At 41.3% G+C, this 20,238-nt stretch overlaps 1 protein-coding gene across 3 annotated transcripts; it reads right to left on the reverse strand.

Moving 5' to 3' along the window:
- Positions 1 to 225: 225 nt before the first annotated feature.
- LOC115567340 (DENN domain-containing protein 3-like) lies at positions 226 to 19,243 on the reverse strand. Of its 3 annotated transcripts, none has more exons than XM_030393809.1 (28): positions 19,097 to 19,243; positions 15,239 to 15,384; positions 14,617 to 14,788; positions 14,369 to 14,476; positions 13,964 to 14,079; positions 13,666 to 13,790; positions 13,291 to 13,402; positions 12,916 to 13,035; positions 12,722 to 12,820; positions 12,079 to 12,198; positions 11,574 to 11,689; positions 11,209 to 11,364; positions 9,571 to 9,667; positions 9,359 to 9,462; positions 8,815 to 9,002; positions 8,488 to 8,647; positions 8,159 to 8,354; positions 7,910 to 8,078; positions 5,480 to 5,739; positions 5,203 to 5,373; positions 4,525 to 4,654; positions 4,187 to 4,294; positions 3,264 to 3,397; positions 2,144 to 2,304; positions 1,872 to 2,008; positions 1,582 to 1,700; positions 1,261 to 1,398; positions 226 to 941 (listed from the first exon to the last, which is right to left on the reverse strand). In XM_030393809.1, the coding sequence occupies exons 2-28, from the start codon at positions 15,320 to 15,322 to the stop codon at positions 723 to 725; spliced, it is 3,819 nt and encodes a 1,272-aa protein (XP_030249669.1). In that variant the 5' UTR covers positions 15,323 to 15,384; positions 19,097 to 19,243; the 3' UTR covers positions 226 to 722. The 3 variants fall into 3 exon arrangements, with proteins under 3 accessions (XP_030249669.1, XP_030249670.1, XP_030249668.1); XM_030393810.1 differs by having other exon boundaries at positions 14,369 to 14,458; positions 15,239 to 15,387; XM_030393808.1 differs by having other exon boundaries at positions 15,239 to 15,387.
- Between the last annotated feature and the right edge of the window lie 995 nt (positions 19,244 to 20,238).

A 20,238-nucleotide genomic window follows, 5' to 3' on the forward strand; every position in this document is an offset into this window, starting at 1 on the left:
AAGTAATTATGTTTATGGAAAATTGCAGTAAATGAAAATGCTACTGAACATTTTATGTTTTTACTGTAACCTATTTTTTCAAATCTAAGCATGAAGGTAATGAAGCATGAAGCAATACCTGCACTCATCAGACTGTGAGAAAAGAAGGCTGCAACCATCTGTAGATGACAACATAAGCAGCTTTGAGCGGGACCGCACAAGCAGGCTCACACAAACATGAGATAATAATATCTGAAAATGTGCTTTATTATAAATGTTTGATAACACAAAATGACAATTTTATTGTGGCATTTCAATACCTTAATGCTGCTGGAATCTGGACTAAATCAAGATTTCAAAACATACAGACAGCACAAACCTGACATTTTTTTCACATCTTGTGTGCATAGGAACTGCTGCTCTTCATACTCCAGGACCAGTGTGAGAAACCAAATCTTTGTAACATACAGTATATATTTTAAATAAAGGCTCTTTCTTCCACATAAGCCTGAATATGCCATCTTTAAAGGATTGCCGTTACCATTTTGTGGTAACTCAAATACCATTTTAAAGAGGCTACGAAAAAGACACTCCAAAGTGAAAATAAACTTTCTCTGCCCTTGTTCTATTCAAACTGCCACATGATGATCGTTTTGTCACAGTCAAATACTCAAAGACACCAAGTTCCTTCTTTCTTCTTCTCCTCCCTCTTACTTCACTTGTGCTTTCTGCGTCTGTGTTCTCTACTCGACTTTCCAGATGGCGATCTTGCCGTCACGGCGCGCAGAGCCACTCAGGACGTAGCGATCCTCTGCAGAGCAGAGCGTCTGGATACTGTCCGAATGGGCCTGCAGCTCCTTTGACACAGCGTGGGTCTCTGGATCAATCACCAACACCTGACCTCTCAGCTGACCGTCACACTGACCTCCGACACTGCTCTGGCCACAACAACCTACCCAGATCTTAAGGGAGCAGAGGATAATTGATGATTGAAGGTGGTTAGTTACACAATTTACTTCATGAGCACGTAGAAAATGACAGGTAACACAGCTCAGCTACAGTTTTAAGTCTACATAAGTTGCTGAATAGAAGCAAAATGTCCAATATGTTTATATTTCACATGAACATGACTGCACCTAACAAATTAATCACTGCAAACATGACTCCATTTTTTATCCTCATTAAGCTTTATGTTCCCATGAACCACCAAGAAACTGGAGGTGTTCAACTCACATTACTGTACACATACAAACAAGTTAGCACTTGTGTATCCTAGCTCACCTGGTCCTTGACTCGAATCATACAGGTGACGCCTGAACTTCCGGGCAGGGAGATTCTCTTGGTTGGACGTCTGTGGTTGTTAGTGTCCCAAAGACACAACTCCCCTGAGTCTGCACAGCCCGTCCACACCTGACCTCGCTGCAGCAAACACACAAAAACTGGGCTTAGCCAAGGAAGTTATAATGTTGCTGTATGTGCACATCAAAGTGTTTGTAAACATTGTAAGTATATAAAACCTTTTTCAATTAAGTGTTTAATGTCTCTCTGGCAATTTACTTGCTTAACTAATAGCCGTTATTTAGACTGGGTATTCAGAATCACCTCTGGGATGATGATAAAGCTGCTGAAGCTGCTGGGTATGCTCCGTAGGTCATCAGGAAGTGACATCCGTCTTTGTGGCGTCCCACTCTTTTTCAGTTCTACAATGCTGTCACCACAACCTGCATGCGCATGCACATGCACACGCACGCACACACACGATAGAGTACAGTGAGCAGCAATAAGATTTCAGTGAAGAGCAATAAATGCTACTGTCGTTTATTATTTGAGTGTTAGTGAGTGAAATAAGTTAGCAGAACCACTGTTGAGAGTATAAAGTGAAAAGCACTCACAGCACCACAACGTGCCATCGTGGATCTGTATGGAGGAGAGCCGGTCACAGCTGAGGTAGAACTGCCGCTTCACTTTGAGACTGGCCGAGTCCCACTGCAGAATCATCCCATCACAGCTGCAGGAGTACGTCTGCTGACTGGGAGAGACAGTTTTATAATACTGGTTAAACACACATGCTTTCACACCGCTGCAGCCAGTCCATTTAGACTCATCGTTATATGACTGCTTTTAATGTTCGACCCGATAACACTAACAGCGATCGTGTCTCTACCTGCCGTGTTGATCTCTGCTGTCCACTGTGAGTCCAGTCACTTCACTTCTGTGTTCAGTCAGCTGTTTGTTGCAGGACATGCTGTGAGTGTCAATGATGTAGATTACGGAGTCCTGAGAGCCAATCCACACCTGCTCCTGGATTAATCCCAGCATGCAGTTCTGCATAGATGAAGATACATTTTATTGATCCCATGACTGGATTTCACTTGTTACAGCAGTTCAAGGGTCACTAAGCGGGAAAAAGTGAAGATACAAACAAAGATGGGATGATGGTTTCAATTTCTTGGAAAAGGGCTAATTTAAAGTATTCATTGTCATCATTTCAATCATATTTAATAGTATTATGTATCTATTGTATGTCTGTAAATATAAGGTTTATGTAAAGTACTATATGTGCACTTGTTTCCATTAAATATGGACAATAGCGTATTTGTCTTCTGAGATAATACATTTCCAAAATTCTGCAGTAAGTTAAAATGCAATGAAATCATTTTCATCAAAACGACCTTATGTTTCAATTTTCCATTCCATTTTCAAAAGCTTGCAACATTGCAGCCTCCCGTGGTATCATCAAGTTGAAAGAATTGTCTCTTTTCTTCTACAAGAAAAACCTGTGCTTTCAGAATAATGTTAAAGGTTAAATTTATACACATACTGGGCTTTGTGTTGGCTTTACTATATTAAGTTTAAATATGTAAAGTTTAAAGGGTCCCTCACTGATTTAGCATGACACTCCTGTAGCGTAAACTCATGATGGGCAGTTATAGACAAAAACTATTAAAATTGATGCAACAGAACCAGAAGTATCATCTTTTTTATCCAAAGCATTCTTCCTTCTAATGTTGCCACGAGCTGCTAGCCTCAAGCAGTGATGAGAGATGGGCTACAGAGGTCTGGTAAGCTCACTCCTTAATGCTCCAGATTTGTTTTTTCATTGATTTACACTTGAGTTCAACTTCAAATGATGTCATTTGTGGCAGACTTTGCACAACTCGCTCTTGAACCACAGAGTTCCTCTACATGGCCTTTAAACATACACTGATGTGTAAAATTGGTGGAGTTCTTCTTTAAACAAATATCAGTCCTAGAAATAGACACAACAGCAAGTCTGCTCTCACCAGCTGTGACTCTCCAACCTGGATGCAGTCGCGCAGCATGGACCAGCTCGCTGCATCAAACACAACCACCCTGCCACCAGTGAGAGCCACCCACAGCTTTGCGTTCATCTCACCCTCATTGCCAGTCAACTGACCTGGAGAAAGAAAGAAAGAGACAAAGGCTGGGAGAGCAGGGAACCAGTGCATTGTGAGTGCTGACTGTAAGCAGTAAAAAAAACATAATGCTCAGCAGGGTGGTTTAGTCTGAGGACACCAGCACCATGAAAATGAGAACCCCCATACAGTTCACAGACAGGCCCACAACAAGACTGTTTATAAGGCAGCACTCTCGTCAAATCATCCAGACTACATTTACAGAAACAGTCATTTTAACGGTCACTTTGTTCATCCTTCCATAGTGTTGTGTTGTCTGTGACTCTAACAAGATAGTGTATCTCTGTAGCGATCTTTTACACAATTTTTTCAGACACTTGTTATAACAATAGGAGCCTGGTGGCAAAACCTAGCACCTTAAGAGAGCTTACTTTGATAGTTGAAGTTGCCAACTGAGCTAATCGACTTGACCAATTCTGAAACATATGTTCCCATTACACCCAAAAATGTGTAAACATGAGGTCTGGGTTAATAAAAACAGGAATTCCCCTTTGACACCATATGACAGTAGGTGCCTTGTGCCTTTAACAACCAATGTGCAGAACACAAGCCGCTGTACAGTAAATAAAACAGAGAAAATAAAGCTCACAGAAAATGTGAGGCACATGATAATCTCTGCACTCTGACAGGCCTTCAGTGTGTAAAACTGATTATCACTGCACAGAAAGTTCGTTCATGCCCCGAGCTGTAAAGGACAGTAAGTATCATGGAGAAATACCACAGGGAGATATACTTTTGTTAATCTAGGGCATTATTGCTTCACACGGTACCTGGTGTGTATAGCAGCACATGCACAGTCTGAGGTTCAGCCAGGTCCAGTGACGGGTTGATCTTGTGTTTCAGAGTCTCTGAGGTAGTTTTAGGCACCATCATGGGCACTGGTGAGGGACAAACACAGAGAACGAATGGATATGTAAAGAAAGTGAATGGAGAGGGGAGGGGATTAAAAGTTCAAAAGGTTAGTTAAGTTGATTTATCAAAAATCATCTAGCTTGTCTATAAAAGATAATGGTGATTCAAAATGTCTACAAGCAAAATTGTATTTGTGTGAAAAGAAAGAAACAAAGAACAAGAAGAAGAAAAAAGCAGCAAAAGCTTGACCCCAGACCTTCATGTTTGATCTTGTCAAAGTAGGCCAGCTTTGAGGCAGCGGTGATAGACCTCTGGGTCTGCAGACAGCCCATGACAGCATCCATCAATAAGACGTTGGTCAGAGCCTGGGTCATGTACTGAGGATCCTAGAGGGACAATTAATAAACCATACGTTAAAGAAATGTTAGTATATTGCATCGTTGAATCAAGTGGGCAGAGCAAAATAACAAAAAACATCGGAAACTGACTTACATAGTCAAACAAATAATCAAATCCCTGCTGTAAAAATCACATGCAAATTTTCACCTTTTGTCAACCCTACATCTACTGTGACCAGCAGCAAACCCCATTACAGGAGTAATGGTAAAGTCACTTTCACCAGTCTTTACAACACTCGCTCTGTCATCATTTACTATAATTGAAGCCAATGTAATGAACAAATTCCTGATGCTGTTTCCCTTAATTGGTGGCACAAGGGAGAAAGTTGCTTTCAGGGGATAGCAGGTATTACAGGCAACAACGGGAATAATTTATTGTCACTGTAAGTCCATTTATTACTAACACAATAATACAACATATGACTATTGTGGTCTTGTGTTTCATGCACTTTCTGTTTATGACATCTGAAGGCAAACATCGCCAAGCCTGGTCAACCAAAACACTTCAGAATATCTCCCTGCAGGCTTTGTTGTACCTTGTGTTGGTCGGCCATCCTGCGTCCAGCCCACATCTCTTTCACCACAAGGTTCCAGAGTTCAGTCTCCGTCTTCAGGTTTGCTTCAAACACCTCGGGCCTGCCGGAGGTGCGGATGCGAAGGGAAGGGATACGAACAAGAAGAAATGGAGCGGATGCAATCTTCACTTCCTGCACAGAGATGGGAGAGTTATTTATTGAAATAAGAGTGTAGGGTTATGGTGAAGATGCAAAAGCCAAACCGTATTTAAAGAAAAAAGGATTAAAGACACTTGACCTGTATCTCTCTGAACTTTGTGATTTCCAGATATCCCGGTCGTCCCTCAGTCAGCAGGAACAGACGTTTCTGCGTCATTGCAATTTTACCGACGCCTCGGGAGGTCTTGACACACGATGACAGCTTGTAGACGCACTCGTTGTTGTCAAGACAGTCTATGACCTCAGAGGGCAAGTTGACATCTTGTGCCTCGGCCTCCGTCTCCTTCCAGAAGGTATAAAAGACTCTGAAGAGTTCAGGGTCCACCTGGTTTGTCTCGTCTGCAGCAGAGAGAGAGAGACTGGGATGCAACCAGGTGTAAGCAGACAGAAAAACATACACTTTATTGCCAAAAGTATTTGCTCACCTGCCTTGTCACACATATTAAGTGACATCCCATTCTTAATTGATAGGATTTAATATGACATCGGCTTTCCACAACCACAAGGTTTAGGAGTGTGTTTATGGGAATTTTTTACCATTCTTCCAGAAGTGCATTTGTGAGGTCACACACTGATGTTGGATGGGAAGGCCTGGCTCTCAGTCTCCGCTCTAATTCATTCCAAAGGTGTTCTCTCGGGTTGAGGTCAGGACTCTGTGCAGGCAAGTCAAGTTCATCCACACCAAACTCTGTCATCCATGTCTTTATGGACCTTGCTTCGTGCACTGGTGCACAGTCACGTTGGAACAGGAAGGGGCCATCCCCAAACTGTTCCCACAAAGTTGGGAGCATGGCATTGTCCAACATCTGTTGGTATGCTGAAGCATTCAGAGTTCCTTTCACTGGAACTAAGGGGCCAAGCCCAGCTCCTGAAAAACAACCCCACACCATAATCCCCCTCTCCACCTCCAGTGGTGGAGAGTCCAGTGGTGGCGTGCTTTACACCACTGCATCCGACGCTTTGCATTGCACTTGCTGATGAATGGCTTTGATGCAGCTGCTCAGCCATGGAAACCCATTCAATGAAGCTCTCTACGCACTGTTCTTGAGCTAACCTGAAGGACACATGAAGTTTGGAGGTCTGTAGCGACTGACTCTGCAGAAAGTTGGCGACCTCTGCACACTGTGTGCCTCAGCATCCGCTGACCCCACTCCATTATTTTACGTGGCCTACCACTTCGTGGCTGAGTTGCTGTTGTTCCCAATCGCTTCCACTTTGTTTTAATACCACTGACAGTTGACTGTGGATTATTTAGGAGCGAGGAAATTTCACGACTAGACTATTATATTTATTCATACACCTGTGGCCATGGAAATGCGTGCAACACCTGATTTCATATATTTAAATGGGTGAGTGAATACTTTTGGCAATATAGTGTATGATGAGGGAGAAGAAAAACACATGCTGAAAACATGTACATAAATACACTGACACAAATAGATTAAATTCATTTCCTCAATCAGCCTCAGATGACTCAGAATAGTCCATAGTTACTAAACGACCGTCTGACACACTAATTACAAACCTTTCAATTTGTTGATCAGTCCTGCTAGTCTGTCTGACTTTTTTCCCCCCAAGATGGCCGTGCATGATTGTCTTTCTTGTGTGAAAGCCATCAAAACAAAGATGGGGAAAACCACATCGAAAAAAGAAAACTAATTAGAGTGGCTTTGAAGACTTTGCGTGACCATCTGAATCCATTTCATGACCCTTGTGACATGACATCGACCCTCTGTTTCCCTCATGTTCTCCATCTTCACAGCAAGTTCTGAAAATGATGTTGCTTCCTTACTGTGAGTGACACCTCTCATGATACACAGTCGTTTGATTCATTATATGAAATTTGTTATATGAATATACTTTCTAGCGCTGTCCTATAACCCATCCAGAAAATTCATTAAATAAGAAAATCATTGTAAAAACAACTAATAAGTGATTCCTGGGAGGCAAATCTGACTCGACGTTGTTTCAAATTTACTCCCACTTGGTGTCTTATATGGTCTGTCTGAGGTGAAGATCTGTTATTTATTCAAAGAAATTATTATTTCAACCAAAACAGTAACTAATATAGCATTTTATAGTCTTTGTCTAGTCACTAGACAATTATATCATACACTGTATTTTTTTAACTATGAATCTGTTCCCTTTACTTCAGCTGGACACTGGTTTGAGTGGCTGTGTGAGTATAACGAGACATTCAGTCCAGACTGTACTTCATGCTTACAGAACATTAAAGCGGTGTAACGGATCATCTGAGGGCTGCTTGATTCCACTATGTCAGCAACAAGTCCTGAAATCGATTTGCATTCTTTGCATTCTTTTAGTTTCTCAACCGACAAGAAACTAATTGCTGTATCGTCTCTTCTGAGTTCACTCTGTCAGCTCACAGCACATCAAATCAACACTCCAGCATTTGTTAGTCTGACGTTTGATACTGAAAGCTTCTATACAAGATATCAAACATCAAAAGTGATCTCCAGACTACATACATCAGACTCTCCTCACTTACCGATAATGAGAGCATCAAATAAACGATGTATGGTGGCAACATCCCTAACAATCCCGCTCTCCTGGACGCAACGCACAAACTCTTCCTGATGCAGATGCTTTCGGGGAAGCTTAAACTTCTTGACGTGGTCGTCAGGCTGCACCAATGGCTTTTCGTTCTCTGTCTTCACCTAACAGATGGGGAAAAAAAGTCACGTCCATCACCACCAGTTCAACGGGACAGGAATACAGGTCGTGTAAACTGACCGACCTTGAGGATGAGTCTCTTAAGTTCAGGTCGTCTCTCAGCTTGATGCCTCTCGTCTCGGTGCAGTGAGTCCACGAGCCATGTGACCATCTGTGTGGGGAAGATGGCGGTGTCTGTCTTGTAGAGGTTCTGGAAATCACCCAGAGCGTCCAGTCGCCGTGAACACAATGTGTTGATGAAACCACGCAAGAAGTAGAATCTACAGAGGGAAAGCTATTGTTAAACTTAAAGTATTTGCAGTCAAAACCAGCATTGACCAGTACAAATTGAAATGAAGATACAGTAATAAGCATGACAGGGTTGTTCCACAAAAGATGAGAAAAGAAAAATACCTGGCCAGCAGAGTTGGGTCTTCATTTTGGGCAGAGAAGATGGCCTTGCCGAGCTGTTGGATCAGCTCACTGTAATAACTTTGGACGGAGTGGACAGACAGAGCTGCTGGGAAATCAGGGAGTTTAAAGACCTTTACCGACTTAGGAGTACATCTCACACCTAGTAGACACAAAGAGAAAAAGGGAAAGAGAAAATGTGCGGAGGAAGATGAGGTGACAGCAAGAAGGGGAGAGAAACAGACAAAGGTTTAATCTTTTCCAAGCTATTTTGTCCATATCCTGACAGTTAGCACCTCTGCTTTGCCTAAACTTCCTCTGCAGTCTCACCAGGGTCAGGCAAGATGATCCTGGTCAGCAGCGTGTTTCTTTGGAAGCTTAGAGTTTGGTCGTCTCCGAGGTTTGGGAGGCTCATACCCAGCCTCTTACTCAGCCTGTTTTCTGTAGCAGAGCTGTTTCTCCGTGCTTGAATCTCCTGCATGGTTGGTCTGCGTGGGACTTCAAGCATAGCCTTCATCCTAGATGACAAATAACACAAACTATGCATTGCAGGGTATTGCAACTCAAGATTTTGCCTTACATGCTAGAGAAGATTGCCTCAGCTAATTTTTCCTCAGCTGTGGACTTCAAAATGAAAACAAAACTCATTGCGATCAACTACATGTGGTATCAGCGACTGGATCTATGGATGTATTTTCAGTGTAATTTCAAGTTCCCCCAGAACTAAAACAAATCCAAAACAACAGCCATGCAACAAATCCTACCTTTATGCAGCTTATAATGTTCAGTTTTCATCAGTGAGAGACACACATAACAACTTGAGGCATATCAACATTTGGTTTGAGGCTTTCTAGAGGTAGGTTTAGCGACTCACCTCTGCATCTCAGAGCGAGTGCTGAGTTCCATTCGAGCATAGTTGTCCATTTTCCTGTTGAGACGATCCCTGAGGAATGAATGGAAGATGTGTGTCTCCAACACCTGGAACACAGCCACGTTAATTTGAAAGTAAGCACAGGGCTCAGAGTTCCATGTCAGCTAAGAGAAGCCAGCAAATTCAAGATAAAAATGATAGAAACTGCTGTTTACCTTCTTGTAAAAAAGCTGCTCAGATGGCTCTCTGGTTTTCAGGAACTCTTCGCTGTTAAACACCCGATGTTCATAGTTCAGATGACTTCCAACATCCCTGTTATATACACACACATAGATATATATATATATATACACTACTCACAATAAGTTAGGGATATTGTGAGAGACTAAGTGGATTTCATACATACGGTGTTTGTTTCACTTCAGAGAGTTTCGGGATAGGCAGGCAATTGTATTGGGGTGATAGACACACCTCATTTGGTGTTTTCCACATAATGGTCTTACTGTGTACAGTGTGCCTTACATATTGGCCAATACCAAAAAACTAAAAGACAACCCTTTTCAATGTGGCATCAATTTCAACATTCTGTGGGTATAAAAAGCTGGTATTGTCAGTAAGTCATTCCACGTTCATCATTCAAACAGCCATGAACACATGACGTCACTTAACGGACGAGCAGCGCCACCTGGCCATAGCGCGCCTTCGGGTCGGTGGCAGGCAGTCAGATGTTGCTCGTGAACTTGGTGTGTCTCAAAGTGTCATCAGCAGACTGGCATCAAGACACAGAACTACTGGCAGAGTTTGTGACAGACCCAGGAGTGGAGCCCCACGAGTGACAGACCGCAACGATGACCAGTACCTAAGGACCTATGCACTCAGACATCGTTATGCAACTGCCACACAGCTGCAGGCCCAGTTACGAGATGTGAGGGGTACTAGGGTTTCCAGACAAATCATTCGAAACCGACTCCATCGCTTTGGCTTGAATGCCAGACGACCGTTGCAGGTGACTTCACTGACACCAAGACACCGCCGTGAACGTTTGTAGTGGGCACAAGACCATGTGACCTGGACAATGCAGCAGTGGTCTACCGTCCTGTTCACTGACGAGTGTCGGGTCACCTTGCACAGAAATGATGGTCGTCAGCGTTGCTGGAGAAGGCGAGGTGAGCGATACGCCGAGGTCAACATGGTCCCCAGGGTTCCCTTTGGTGGAGGAGGTGCAACAGTCTGGGCAGGCATCACCAGTCAGTGCAAAACAGATTTGGTTATTGTAGATGGCTCAGCCACTGCACGTTCTTACCTCAGAGACATCATAGAACCCATCATCATCCCCCAATTCCGCCAGCACACCCCCAACTTTCTGTTCATGGTTGATAATGCTCCACCACATCGTGCCAGAATTGTCACAGCTCGACTTTAGGAAGTCGGAGTGCCTCATATGGTATGGTCAGCAATGTCCCCTGACCTGAACCCCATAGAGCACGTCTGGGACCAGCTGAAGCAGAGACTGGATGATCGTACCCCACCCCCACGTGACCTGGCAGAACTGCGTGTAGCACTTGTGGAGGAGTGGAACGCATTGCCTCAGAACAACATCATGAGGATAGTGAGGAGCATGAGACGTCGCTGTCAAGCTGTCATTGCGGCAAATGGCGGAAACACCCGCTACTGACATTGTCAATTTTTGTTATTTGGGGCTATCCTTGTTATTGTCTAAATTTTTGGGGTAATAAATATCAAACTAATGAAAATGGTGTTTCTTCTCATTCATTATTAGTAATATCAAACGGAACTTTTACTTATTTCATTAAAATTCAGACCTAATAGGAAACAATGAACATTCACACAACCTGAATATGTTGACAATCAGCTCCAGTGTGGTCCTCTGGATGTCTTGGTTGAGGTTGTGCTGCCACGCTCTCCTCTGTGCCCGCTGCCCACTGATCTCAGTGCAGCTTGCATGCTGGCACTGATACAGGTCAAAGTGTATCTTCAGGGACTGACATCTGCAAAAAACACACTCATGATGTCTAACAAAATAGAAACATATTCATATCTTTTAACAAGATTGGGAAGAAGTTACTGAATAATTAGAACTGTACATCTTCAGTCCAAATCCATATGCTGCTTTCTTTTAGTTAGTTTGTTTAGATTTCTGTATACTATTTCTAGAAAATAGCTGTACTCATGTTATTCTTGGTAATGTAGTGAGTACCTCTGGGTGAAGCACTCTGCAGCAGCCGGTGGAATCTGTGGTAGGTCGAGAGTCTCAGAACAAGAAGTGGAAACACTTCCGTTGTCAATGTCGATTAGGATCAGATCATCTGTTTCCTGCATAGAGGATTACCAAGAATAAAATAAATCATTCCCCTCTTTGTGTACTCAAGGATGTGTTTCTAAAGTAAAAAATATGACATTGCTTAACAAAAAAAATCCATGTTAAGTCTGTAGGAAAATGTAGCCAACACAGCCACAAAGAAACAAATGTAATATGTAATGTAAACAAATGTTTATGTTTTGTGGTCAAAGATAGATACAATGACAGTGTCATGCCTCTCATTATCCTGAAACAGAATGTTTGAGTCATTTCATCATAATTCTTTAATCTGAGATGAATATGATGAATGAAAAAATTGCCAAATGTACATTATCATCATTTTCCACTTCCAAAACTATCTTTTACTGGATGCTCAAACTCATTTAGAAGGCCATGTACTCACAGCAGCAACTTCTTCTAAATGTCTGAGATGGCAGCCCATGAGGAAGGCGGTAGGAACCATGAGAAAGTCCAGCATGCCTGTGGCCAGGACAGGAACATAAGGCTGCTGCCATGACAGAGGCTGGAAGAAAGATCAGGGAGGTATGAATGGACAAATTCATGGATCAAAAGATTGAAAGGATGAGTTACTTCATGAGGGATTGTGGAGGACTCAGAACCTTTCAATGCTGCAAAAATATTCTTAAATATTTTTTTTCTAATAGTTGGGCATCATTTCAAACTGAGCATAATGGCTTGACTTGCAATTAGATAAGTTTCATATTAATTTAATTATATTAACTGGATTGTGCTACAACTTTGTTCTTATTTTTTCCAATTTGAATTCAAAGATACACATTTATACAAAAGGGACTTTTATTTTCCTGAATATCGACAGGAAGTCTTTATTAAAAGGCTTCCAACGGCAGCTCTGCCCTACTTTTCCCTTCACTTGCTTTTGAAGCCAATGTTTGAGTCTTAATGAAATAAAACAGCAGCAAAGACTTAATTCGATCAAAGCCATTTTGAAATCACAGTTATGCATTAAATTCAATAAAAATCAAGTTTTAAAAATACTGTGCCCTTTCCAGATGCTTTCAACTGACCTGCAGAAAATGCAACAGGCTCTCTGCCACCAGCGTGAGCCTGGCCCAATCAGCAGAAAATAACACCACCCGCTGCTCCTGCAGGAGACAGGACAGCACCTACAAAGGCAAGGACAGAAAGCAGGACAAACAGAGAAGTGATAGTTAATGTGAGCCTCCTCCTGTTTCACTAACACAACAGGTGTGTGTGATACCTGCAGTAGCTGCTGCGGCCTGAAGCAGAAGAAAGGCAGATGGAGGTCTAAATCTACAGCTGGGTGTTCTTTGTCCTCTCTGGATGGCAACACAATGGTCAGAGGACGCAAGGTGAACATCTGCACAACATACATAGGGTCATTGTTCTTCCGTGAGTGTGAATACATACATATACACACATATACAACTGTGCTACCATTACCTATATTAGTTTGTCATATCAGTAATGTGAACATGATAGGACTTGGCTCATGATATATTGAATGTAAACATTTTTAGGACTGGTAACCACAGAGAATGGATCTTTATATAACTGCAGTTGGGCTTTATAATTATAGTTAAATAATCTAAACAAAGCAGACAAACAAACACACCAAGTGTAGCTGTCCAGGCGGGGGGATAGGCACTAGTGCCAGCTTGGCTGCAAACTCCTTCACTCTCTCCTCCACGTCTGACAAACGACAGGTTCTCAGCTCGATTAACAGACTAACAAAGCAACAGAAACAGACAGAGAGACTGAGGGATTCACAGAGCTGTAACGCCAACAAAACGTGTGATAACCAAAATGTTGATCCAGTTATTTACAGAAAATCTTGAAATGAAGATGAATATACACAAATAAGTATGACACCTACGCTTGACAAGTACATTGAAGCGCTCATGAACAGAAAAATATCTCTAAACCGAACAAACAAAAACCTCTTCAAGATTTTATTCAGGCAAACAGATTGGTTTCATACATTTCTCACCATGACAGACAGTCTCTGAGTGCAGTGAAGTAAGGATACTTGGATATGACACAGAAACTGTAGGCAGAAAAAAGTTGAGATGATTTGAAGGACCCAGCTCCATTTGGCAAGACGGACATCTCCTCCTGTAAAAACACAGGAAAGATGATGGTGAAACTTGTTAAGTATAATCAACAATTATGGCCATTGTAGTGTATCTAAAATGATTACAGAGGTTACAGATCTGCCTGGTGCAGCAAAACACAGTTGGGATTTAGGAAACTGATATGTGTGAAGTGTGATGTGTAGTGCTGTGTACCAGTATCGGACGGTAACACTGCATTACTACTCCATGGGACTTGTTGCCAAAAACGTCAGTGAAAACCAGGAAATGGAACTGTTCATCTTTCTGTTCTTTGGTTACTTGTAGCCCACCTGATGAAGAGGGAAAAAATATCAAAATATGTTAACATGTAGGAAAATCATGTCAAGTTTGTGCTACTAAATGGCTGAAGGATATGATGCAGACAACTGAATATTTTTAATTTTTGAACCCCAAACTCTAATTAAATTATGAAGAAAATATTCCCAGGTAATATCAGTCTGAACATTATATTTTTTCTAAAGATTTAATTATCTACATGTTTTTCCTCATGACATTGAACTTATCCTGGTCTAAATGGAGACTTGTCTGTGTCTGTTTGTGTGCCAGTATATCTAATACCTGGAAAGCAGAGTTGAGGTAAAGCCATGAGGTCGATGTCTTTAGGAACAATTACATCTTCACTTCCTCCTCTTCCATCTGCTCCTCCACCTGCAAACATGTGAGGGGCTAAAATACCATAAAAAAAGTTACATATATCATCAATAACACAGGTAAAATTACCGGGTCAAATCAGAAATGTTGAGAAAACCAACATGCTTGTCGCCTCCATGGATAAAAGTATCGCACCAGACAGGCAGGTGACAGACCTTGACTGGGAGGTAGTTCCCTCTTCTTCCTGAGAAAGGAGCGCCGCCTCTTCCCATGGGACCTTGCTGCTTTGCCCTCAGCTTGCGACCTGCTGACGAAGGGAGGCGCGAGGACATGCAGCACCTCAGGCTCCAACAGGAGGTGCTCTGGAGTTCCATTATTGCTAATTTTCTGAGCGGGAGACAGGAAGAGAAGGATTGGCTGGACCTCTGTTCTTGTTATAATTAGCTCTGATACATGTTATTTTAATCTACATTACACATATTCTACATACATGCCTCATTTAATGAAAAATAGAAGGAAGATGTTGATTAACTGATCCTGAAACTCAGATGTCATCAACACTTGTGGCACATTATTTCAGTTGTCTGAAACAATGGTCTCAATGGTCTCTCAGTGCACACTTATTCAAAGCCAAAAATGTTTTTTCTTAGTGAGTCTAAAATAATAAATTACATGGTACATGACCTGGTACATGGGAAACTGCAGACAATTCTGCCTTTACCGGATACTGACAGCTGTGATACAGTCAGGAAACATGGAAGAGAGAGGCTTAACATGCCAGGCTGGAATCGAACTGGGATTGTTGCAGCCATATGCTTCACCTCAAGGTGCAAATACCTGGTAGACCTCCCTCAGTTTGTCATCAGATGCTCCCACCACCACACAGGCTTCCAGCAAAACAGGAGGCAGACAGTCCACCATCACTGCCACCTGCTCAGGGACCCAGTTGGACCAGCAGAACTGGGCAGAGGGCCAACTCCGACCTGCTGGATCACAACCAATGAAAGTGACAGAGAGGAAACAGATATCAGGAAATATTGCCAAAAAGAGACAAAAGTAAACAAACAGATACAGATAACAGACAATACATTTCTCTCAATTCATCTTTCTGCTTGAGAGCAGCATCTGTCAGCTAAATAAAGTCACAACACGGCAGAGTGGTTGTCCAGCACATTATAGACCCTGTCAAACATTTTCCCACCGCAGGTTTATTTAGAGATGTATGGTGCAGAAATAGCTTCTCGTCAGTTATCACGGCTACACAACTTGCACAGAACCAGATAGAGTTTAATTTGATTTCATTACATCAGGGACTACGTGGCTCCATTATCATATTTTCTACAAAGTGTCTTACAGGTGTTGCACACGACTGTATGATTAGTGACATATAGCAGCTTTTTGACACTTTTCTCCAGTGCTGCAGTTGTCCAGTGTTCACCTTACACCATGAGTCAATCCTAAATCTACAAATGTACTGTGTGTACCTGCAAATGAGTCATACGTTTCACGTCTCAACTGAACGAACCCTAACTCGAACTGAAACAATAAAAAAAAAATCTATTATGAAGGCTAGCATTATCTTTCCTTTTTTAATGTATTCATATTTCAATACTGTCGGCCAGGTGTTTGGTCATGTGGTGCTACGTTTTCCCCTTGCTTACAATATATCCCTAAAATAACATCTGGTGTAGTTCTGGCATGTGAACCAAAGGCCGACACATGTATCTAAAGCTCCTAACAGCATCTGGTGTGCATGGCCCTGATGTGACATGAAATCCTTTACACTGGCCTTATTAGTCCTGCGCTCTCTTAGGCGTCTCTGTAATCAGGCTACAGAAACGGCTGATGGTAGCACATGACATCACAACTAATTACTGGTGCAGATTAAGCTGCTGGCTGGATGCTCAGGAAGTCCTATAAGGCACAAGCTGCTTTTACGGTTTATAAACATGGCTGGAATTGACTATTTTTGTGGAGGCCTAAACCTTGAGTGTAACCCCAATACACTCAACTTCCCCTGTCTGGAGAGAGGACATTTTAAATAGTCTGAAGCAATAGACATCTTTCGGACTGTGCAAATGTTTCAATATATTTGAAAAAAACCTTGAAGATACGCCAATTCCATTTTGGAACTTTTGAAATTGTTTAAGTCTATTAATGAGCAGATAATGACAACACTTTGTGAGAGAAGAACTGTCCCTTTATGTCAAGATAAGTGTATCATGGTTAATAAGATAGGCCATATTAAATCCATCTAACACATTGTGGGATTGATTACCGCTGTGTGAATATGTGTCTGGAACAAAATATAATTGCCAGCAGTTTGTCAGCTTGTCATTTGAACTCTGTGGCGCCAGTGGAAACCATGAAGTGAAGTCCATATTAGTGATGGGGAAAATAATGAGATTAGTTGAACTCATTTAAGCCATGTGGGGCAGGAAACATGATGTCACTCATCATTTAATTAGTGCTTCTCAAAGCACATCCACATACTGAGTTAGAGCACAGAAACATTTCCTCTGCTGCTCTTTTTTTGTACGGCTGAGTCACCGTATGAAGAGAGCAAATTGTTTCAAATCACATTTTCCCTCTTTCTCGGTATGGTCTCTTCTTGGAAAAGTAGTCTCATGTGTGCAGACGAGGGTGGATACAAACACACAGGACTTGTAACTGGGCCACAGCGAATGGTAACACCAAGTTGAGCTTAAAACAGCTGCAGAAGGTGACTTGTCACAAGGTGCAAGTAACATTAGTAAAGCAGTACAGTAAGATTAAATATTTATCTCTATCTTATTGTAAAAGATCACTTGAAATTGTTTGACCACTGCAATAACCTTTGCCACAGTGTAGCAGTCCTCAGCAGCAAGAATGCGCTGCATAATTGAACTGATGGCCCATAAAAAGTGTGTCACATGACCTGCAGCAATCCGTTTATTACCAGACGGAGGATGTGATACGATGGTCATAATATACATTAAAATCAGATGATCCTTGAAAATTACGGGAAATTCCTCATTAAAGCCTCACAACAGACCCATTTAGTGTTCCAACTTCTAGTAATATCAAAGCACCCTTAGAGACACAAGATGAGGAGGTCGAGCTTGCCAAGGAATTTAAGTTCTAAATCAAATGTGCCTTGAAAACCAGTGATGGAACATAATCAAGTAACTTGTTCTTTACTTGTATTACTTGAGCTACTTTATACTTCCACTTCAATACATTTTGGAGGCAAATATTGTAATTCTACTCTAGTACATTTATTTTGAATAACATAAGTTACTAGATACTTTGCAGATTGCGTGCTTCATCATAGCCAAAGTAGCACTGTCAATTTTCACGATAACCCTAATATCAAAATAATAAAAATGCACTTTGTGTTAATGATACACATATGACAATATCATCTGACTAATCCAGCAAAGATGTTTAGCCTTGTCTTTTGTTTCAGTCCACCAGTTTGCCTTTTCACAATTCTTTTGCTTAAAGATAGCTTTTTTTATTTATAGACATCGCGACAATACCGTTTCCCTGACTAAGTTTGACCATCATAATATTTTCCTTCTGACTGACCTTAGTGGCAACAGATAAGAAAAACACGATTCTGATAATAAGAAATATGCAAAATATCAGATTCAATCAGTCGTTGGCATTGCCAATCAGTTTATACTTCTTTGTAAAAAGTATGTAAAATCATGTGTAATTTACTTTACTTGTACTGTTGATACATAAGCACATTTACTGCCGGGAAAATTTCTTTTGATATTTATGTATATTTGATACTAAATGCTTTAAGACTTTGACTCAAATGATATATGGGTGACTATCATTTTTTATCATAGTAACATTTTAACATTCTATCTTTATTTTTACTCACTATTGAGTACTTTTTACAACACTGTTTAAAACTCAGGAATCTAATGTAAAGAGCTGAGGAGCAGGAAAAACAACTACAAACGAGCATTTGCACAAACCGAAGCAAATGAGGAAGACGTCTGACCTACAGGACCACTTAATAAACTGCAGGTTATGAGCACAGCAGTGAAGTGAAGAGCAGCTGACAGTCTCATGTCTCCAACTTTTTATCTCTGATCTGCCCCAGTGCAAAGCCACATAACTGTATCAAACAGAGGCTTATCCAGTTCTCGTGAAGACTGGCATGTTCCGTCTGCAGCCTTTTATATCTTGAGCATAGCAACATGACTTTCTTTCACTTTTCCATCCTTTTTTTCCCTCCAGCATTTACAAGAAGAATCTAAACCGTAGAGGAACTGACTGACGTTGAGGTTTTACTTTAAAATGGGTCAGTTGCACTTCACAACAAAACAAGCCAATCATTGTTCTATGCTCTGTATTCTTTAAGCTAATTTATCTCTGCATGTACAAATGTGTCATGGTAGAAAAACTGTCATGCTCCTATGATCCCAAATAACATTTTTTTTTTTTTTTTTGCATTTAATACAATTTCGGTGTTATATGCAGACACGCCGCAGGTCTGAACAGGTTAAAAATAGAGGAAATAATTGAAGCATTTAGCGTTTAGCAGAAGTTCACTGTTATACTGCTGCTGCGACATGTGACCGTGCGTCACAGGCTGCACAGGTGAGAGGATGCCTGTCGAAGAAACACTCTGAAGAGACGAGAAAACGAACTTGGCATTAAAAAGTTTGAGACTTCTTTCTCGGCTCACTCACTCACCTCCTCACAGACGACCGTGCGGCTCCTCATTCACCCCCATTCCCGGTCATGACAGCAGCCCGAGGATAAAGCCACCCAGCCCGGCCGGTGTTTTGACGAGCTTCGTTTCCCTATCACGGTTCTTCCCCCTTAGCCACGCCCCCCGTCCAAACTGCCTCTGACACGCTGTAAGGCTGAACAGACTATCAGCAGGTTTTATCTTCAAAACGAGACATAACATGATTGGTTGATGTTTTATCTTTATTAACACATCCAACTGCTGTTACTTATTTCAATAAATAGGCCGTATGCAAGAGTTTTCATCTTGCTCATGGACATTCATGGTTTTATATGATGATGTAAACTTACAATCTCAAAAGGATCAATACCAGGACCTACTGATCTCTTTGCCTCCTATAAGGTACAAGGAAGATTTAGAAAGTTCAGTACTTGAGTCCTGCTCCATGTGTTAGTTGTGTTTAAGATGAGTTCAAGAGTCTCCCAGGCTGAGGAATGAAGCTTATCTGTAGTCTAGTCAGCAGATAGGATGAGCAGACTGTGACTGTGTTGTCTCTTCACATTGTATGGGCTCCCTGCAGACATCTCACTTCATTGATGTCACTAATGCTCTGTAAAAACTGTATATGTTGTTTTTTTTTGCATTGATTGAATGTAAATTAATTCACTGGCAAGTACTGTTCTTAAGCCCACTGAGGCAATGTGATTGTGACTTTTGGCGATGCAAATAAAACTGATTTGAGTCTATTTGCTACTTTATACTCAGTCTACACTCCAACAGTTTGGAGGCAAATATTGTACTTTTTACTTCACTACTTTCATTTGTAACTTTAGTTACTAGTTACTTTGCAGATTACAAGCTGCAGCTTCATTTTAAATGTATTTATTTGACCTGTAATCACTGATACACTGACTGAAATACTGAATCTGATCATCAGAATTATTCTGAATACCCGATATGTGTTAAGTTTAGGTCTTTTTATACTGAGGTAAAATTTTAAATGCAGGATTTTTAAAATTGTGACAGTTTCTACACTGTGATATTAATGTTACCACTTTTTTTCAAATTAAGTTAAATAATAAATATTAGCTATTTTAAAAAGATTTCGTTTCTACCGGATACCACCGGAAGTGAAATAGTTCCA

Source organism: Sparus aurata, chromosome 17 (assembly GCF_900880675.1).
Source record: "Sparus aurata chromosome 17, fSpaAur1.1, whole genome shotgun sequence".
NCBI lineage: Eukaryota > Metazoa > Chordata > Actinopteri > Spariformes > Sparidae > Sparus > Sparus aurata.

What these genes read in the sequence shown, in the direction of transcription:
- LOC115567340 (XM_030393809.1), bottom strand. Translation starts at nt 15,322, where the DNA reads ATGGTGGACTGTCTGCCTCCTGTTTTGCTGGAAGCCTGTGTGGTGGTG. An exon ending in GGCCGCAGCAGCTACTGCAG is followed by an intron (nt 12,821 to 12,915) that starts GTATCACACACA and finishes TTGCCTTTGTAG; the next exon opens with GTGCTGTCCTGTCTCCTGCA. An exon ending in GCTTTATCATCATCCCAGAG is followed by an intron (nt 1,399 to 1,581) that starts GTGATTCTGAAT and finishes TGTTTGCTGCAG; the next exon opens with CGAGGTCAGGTGTGGACGGG.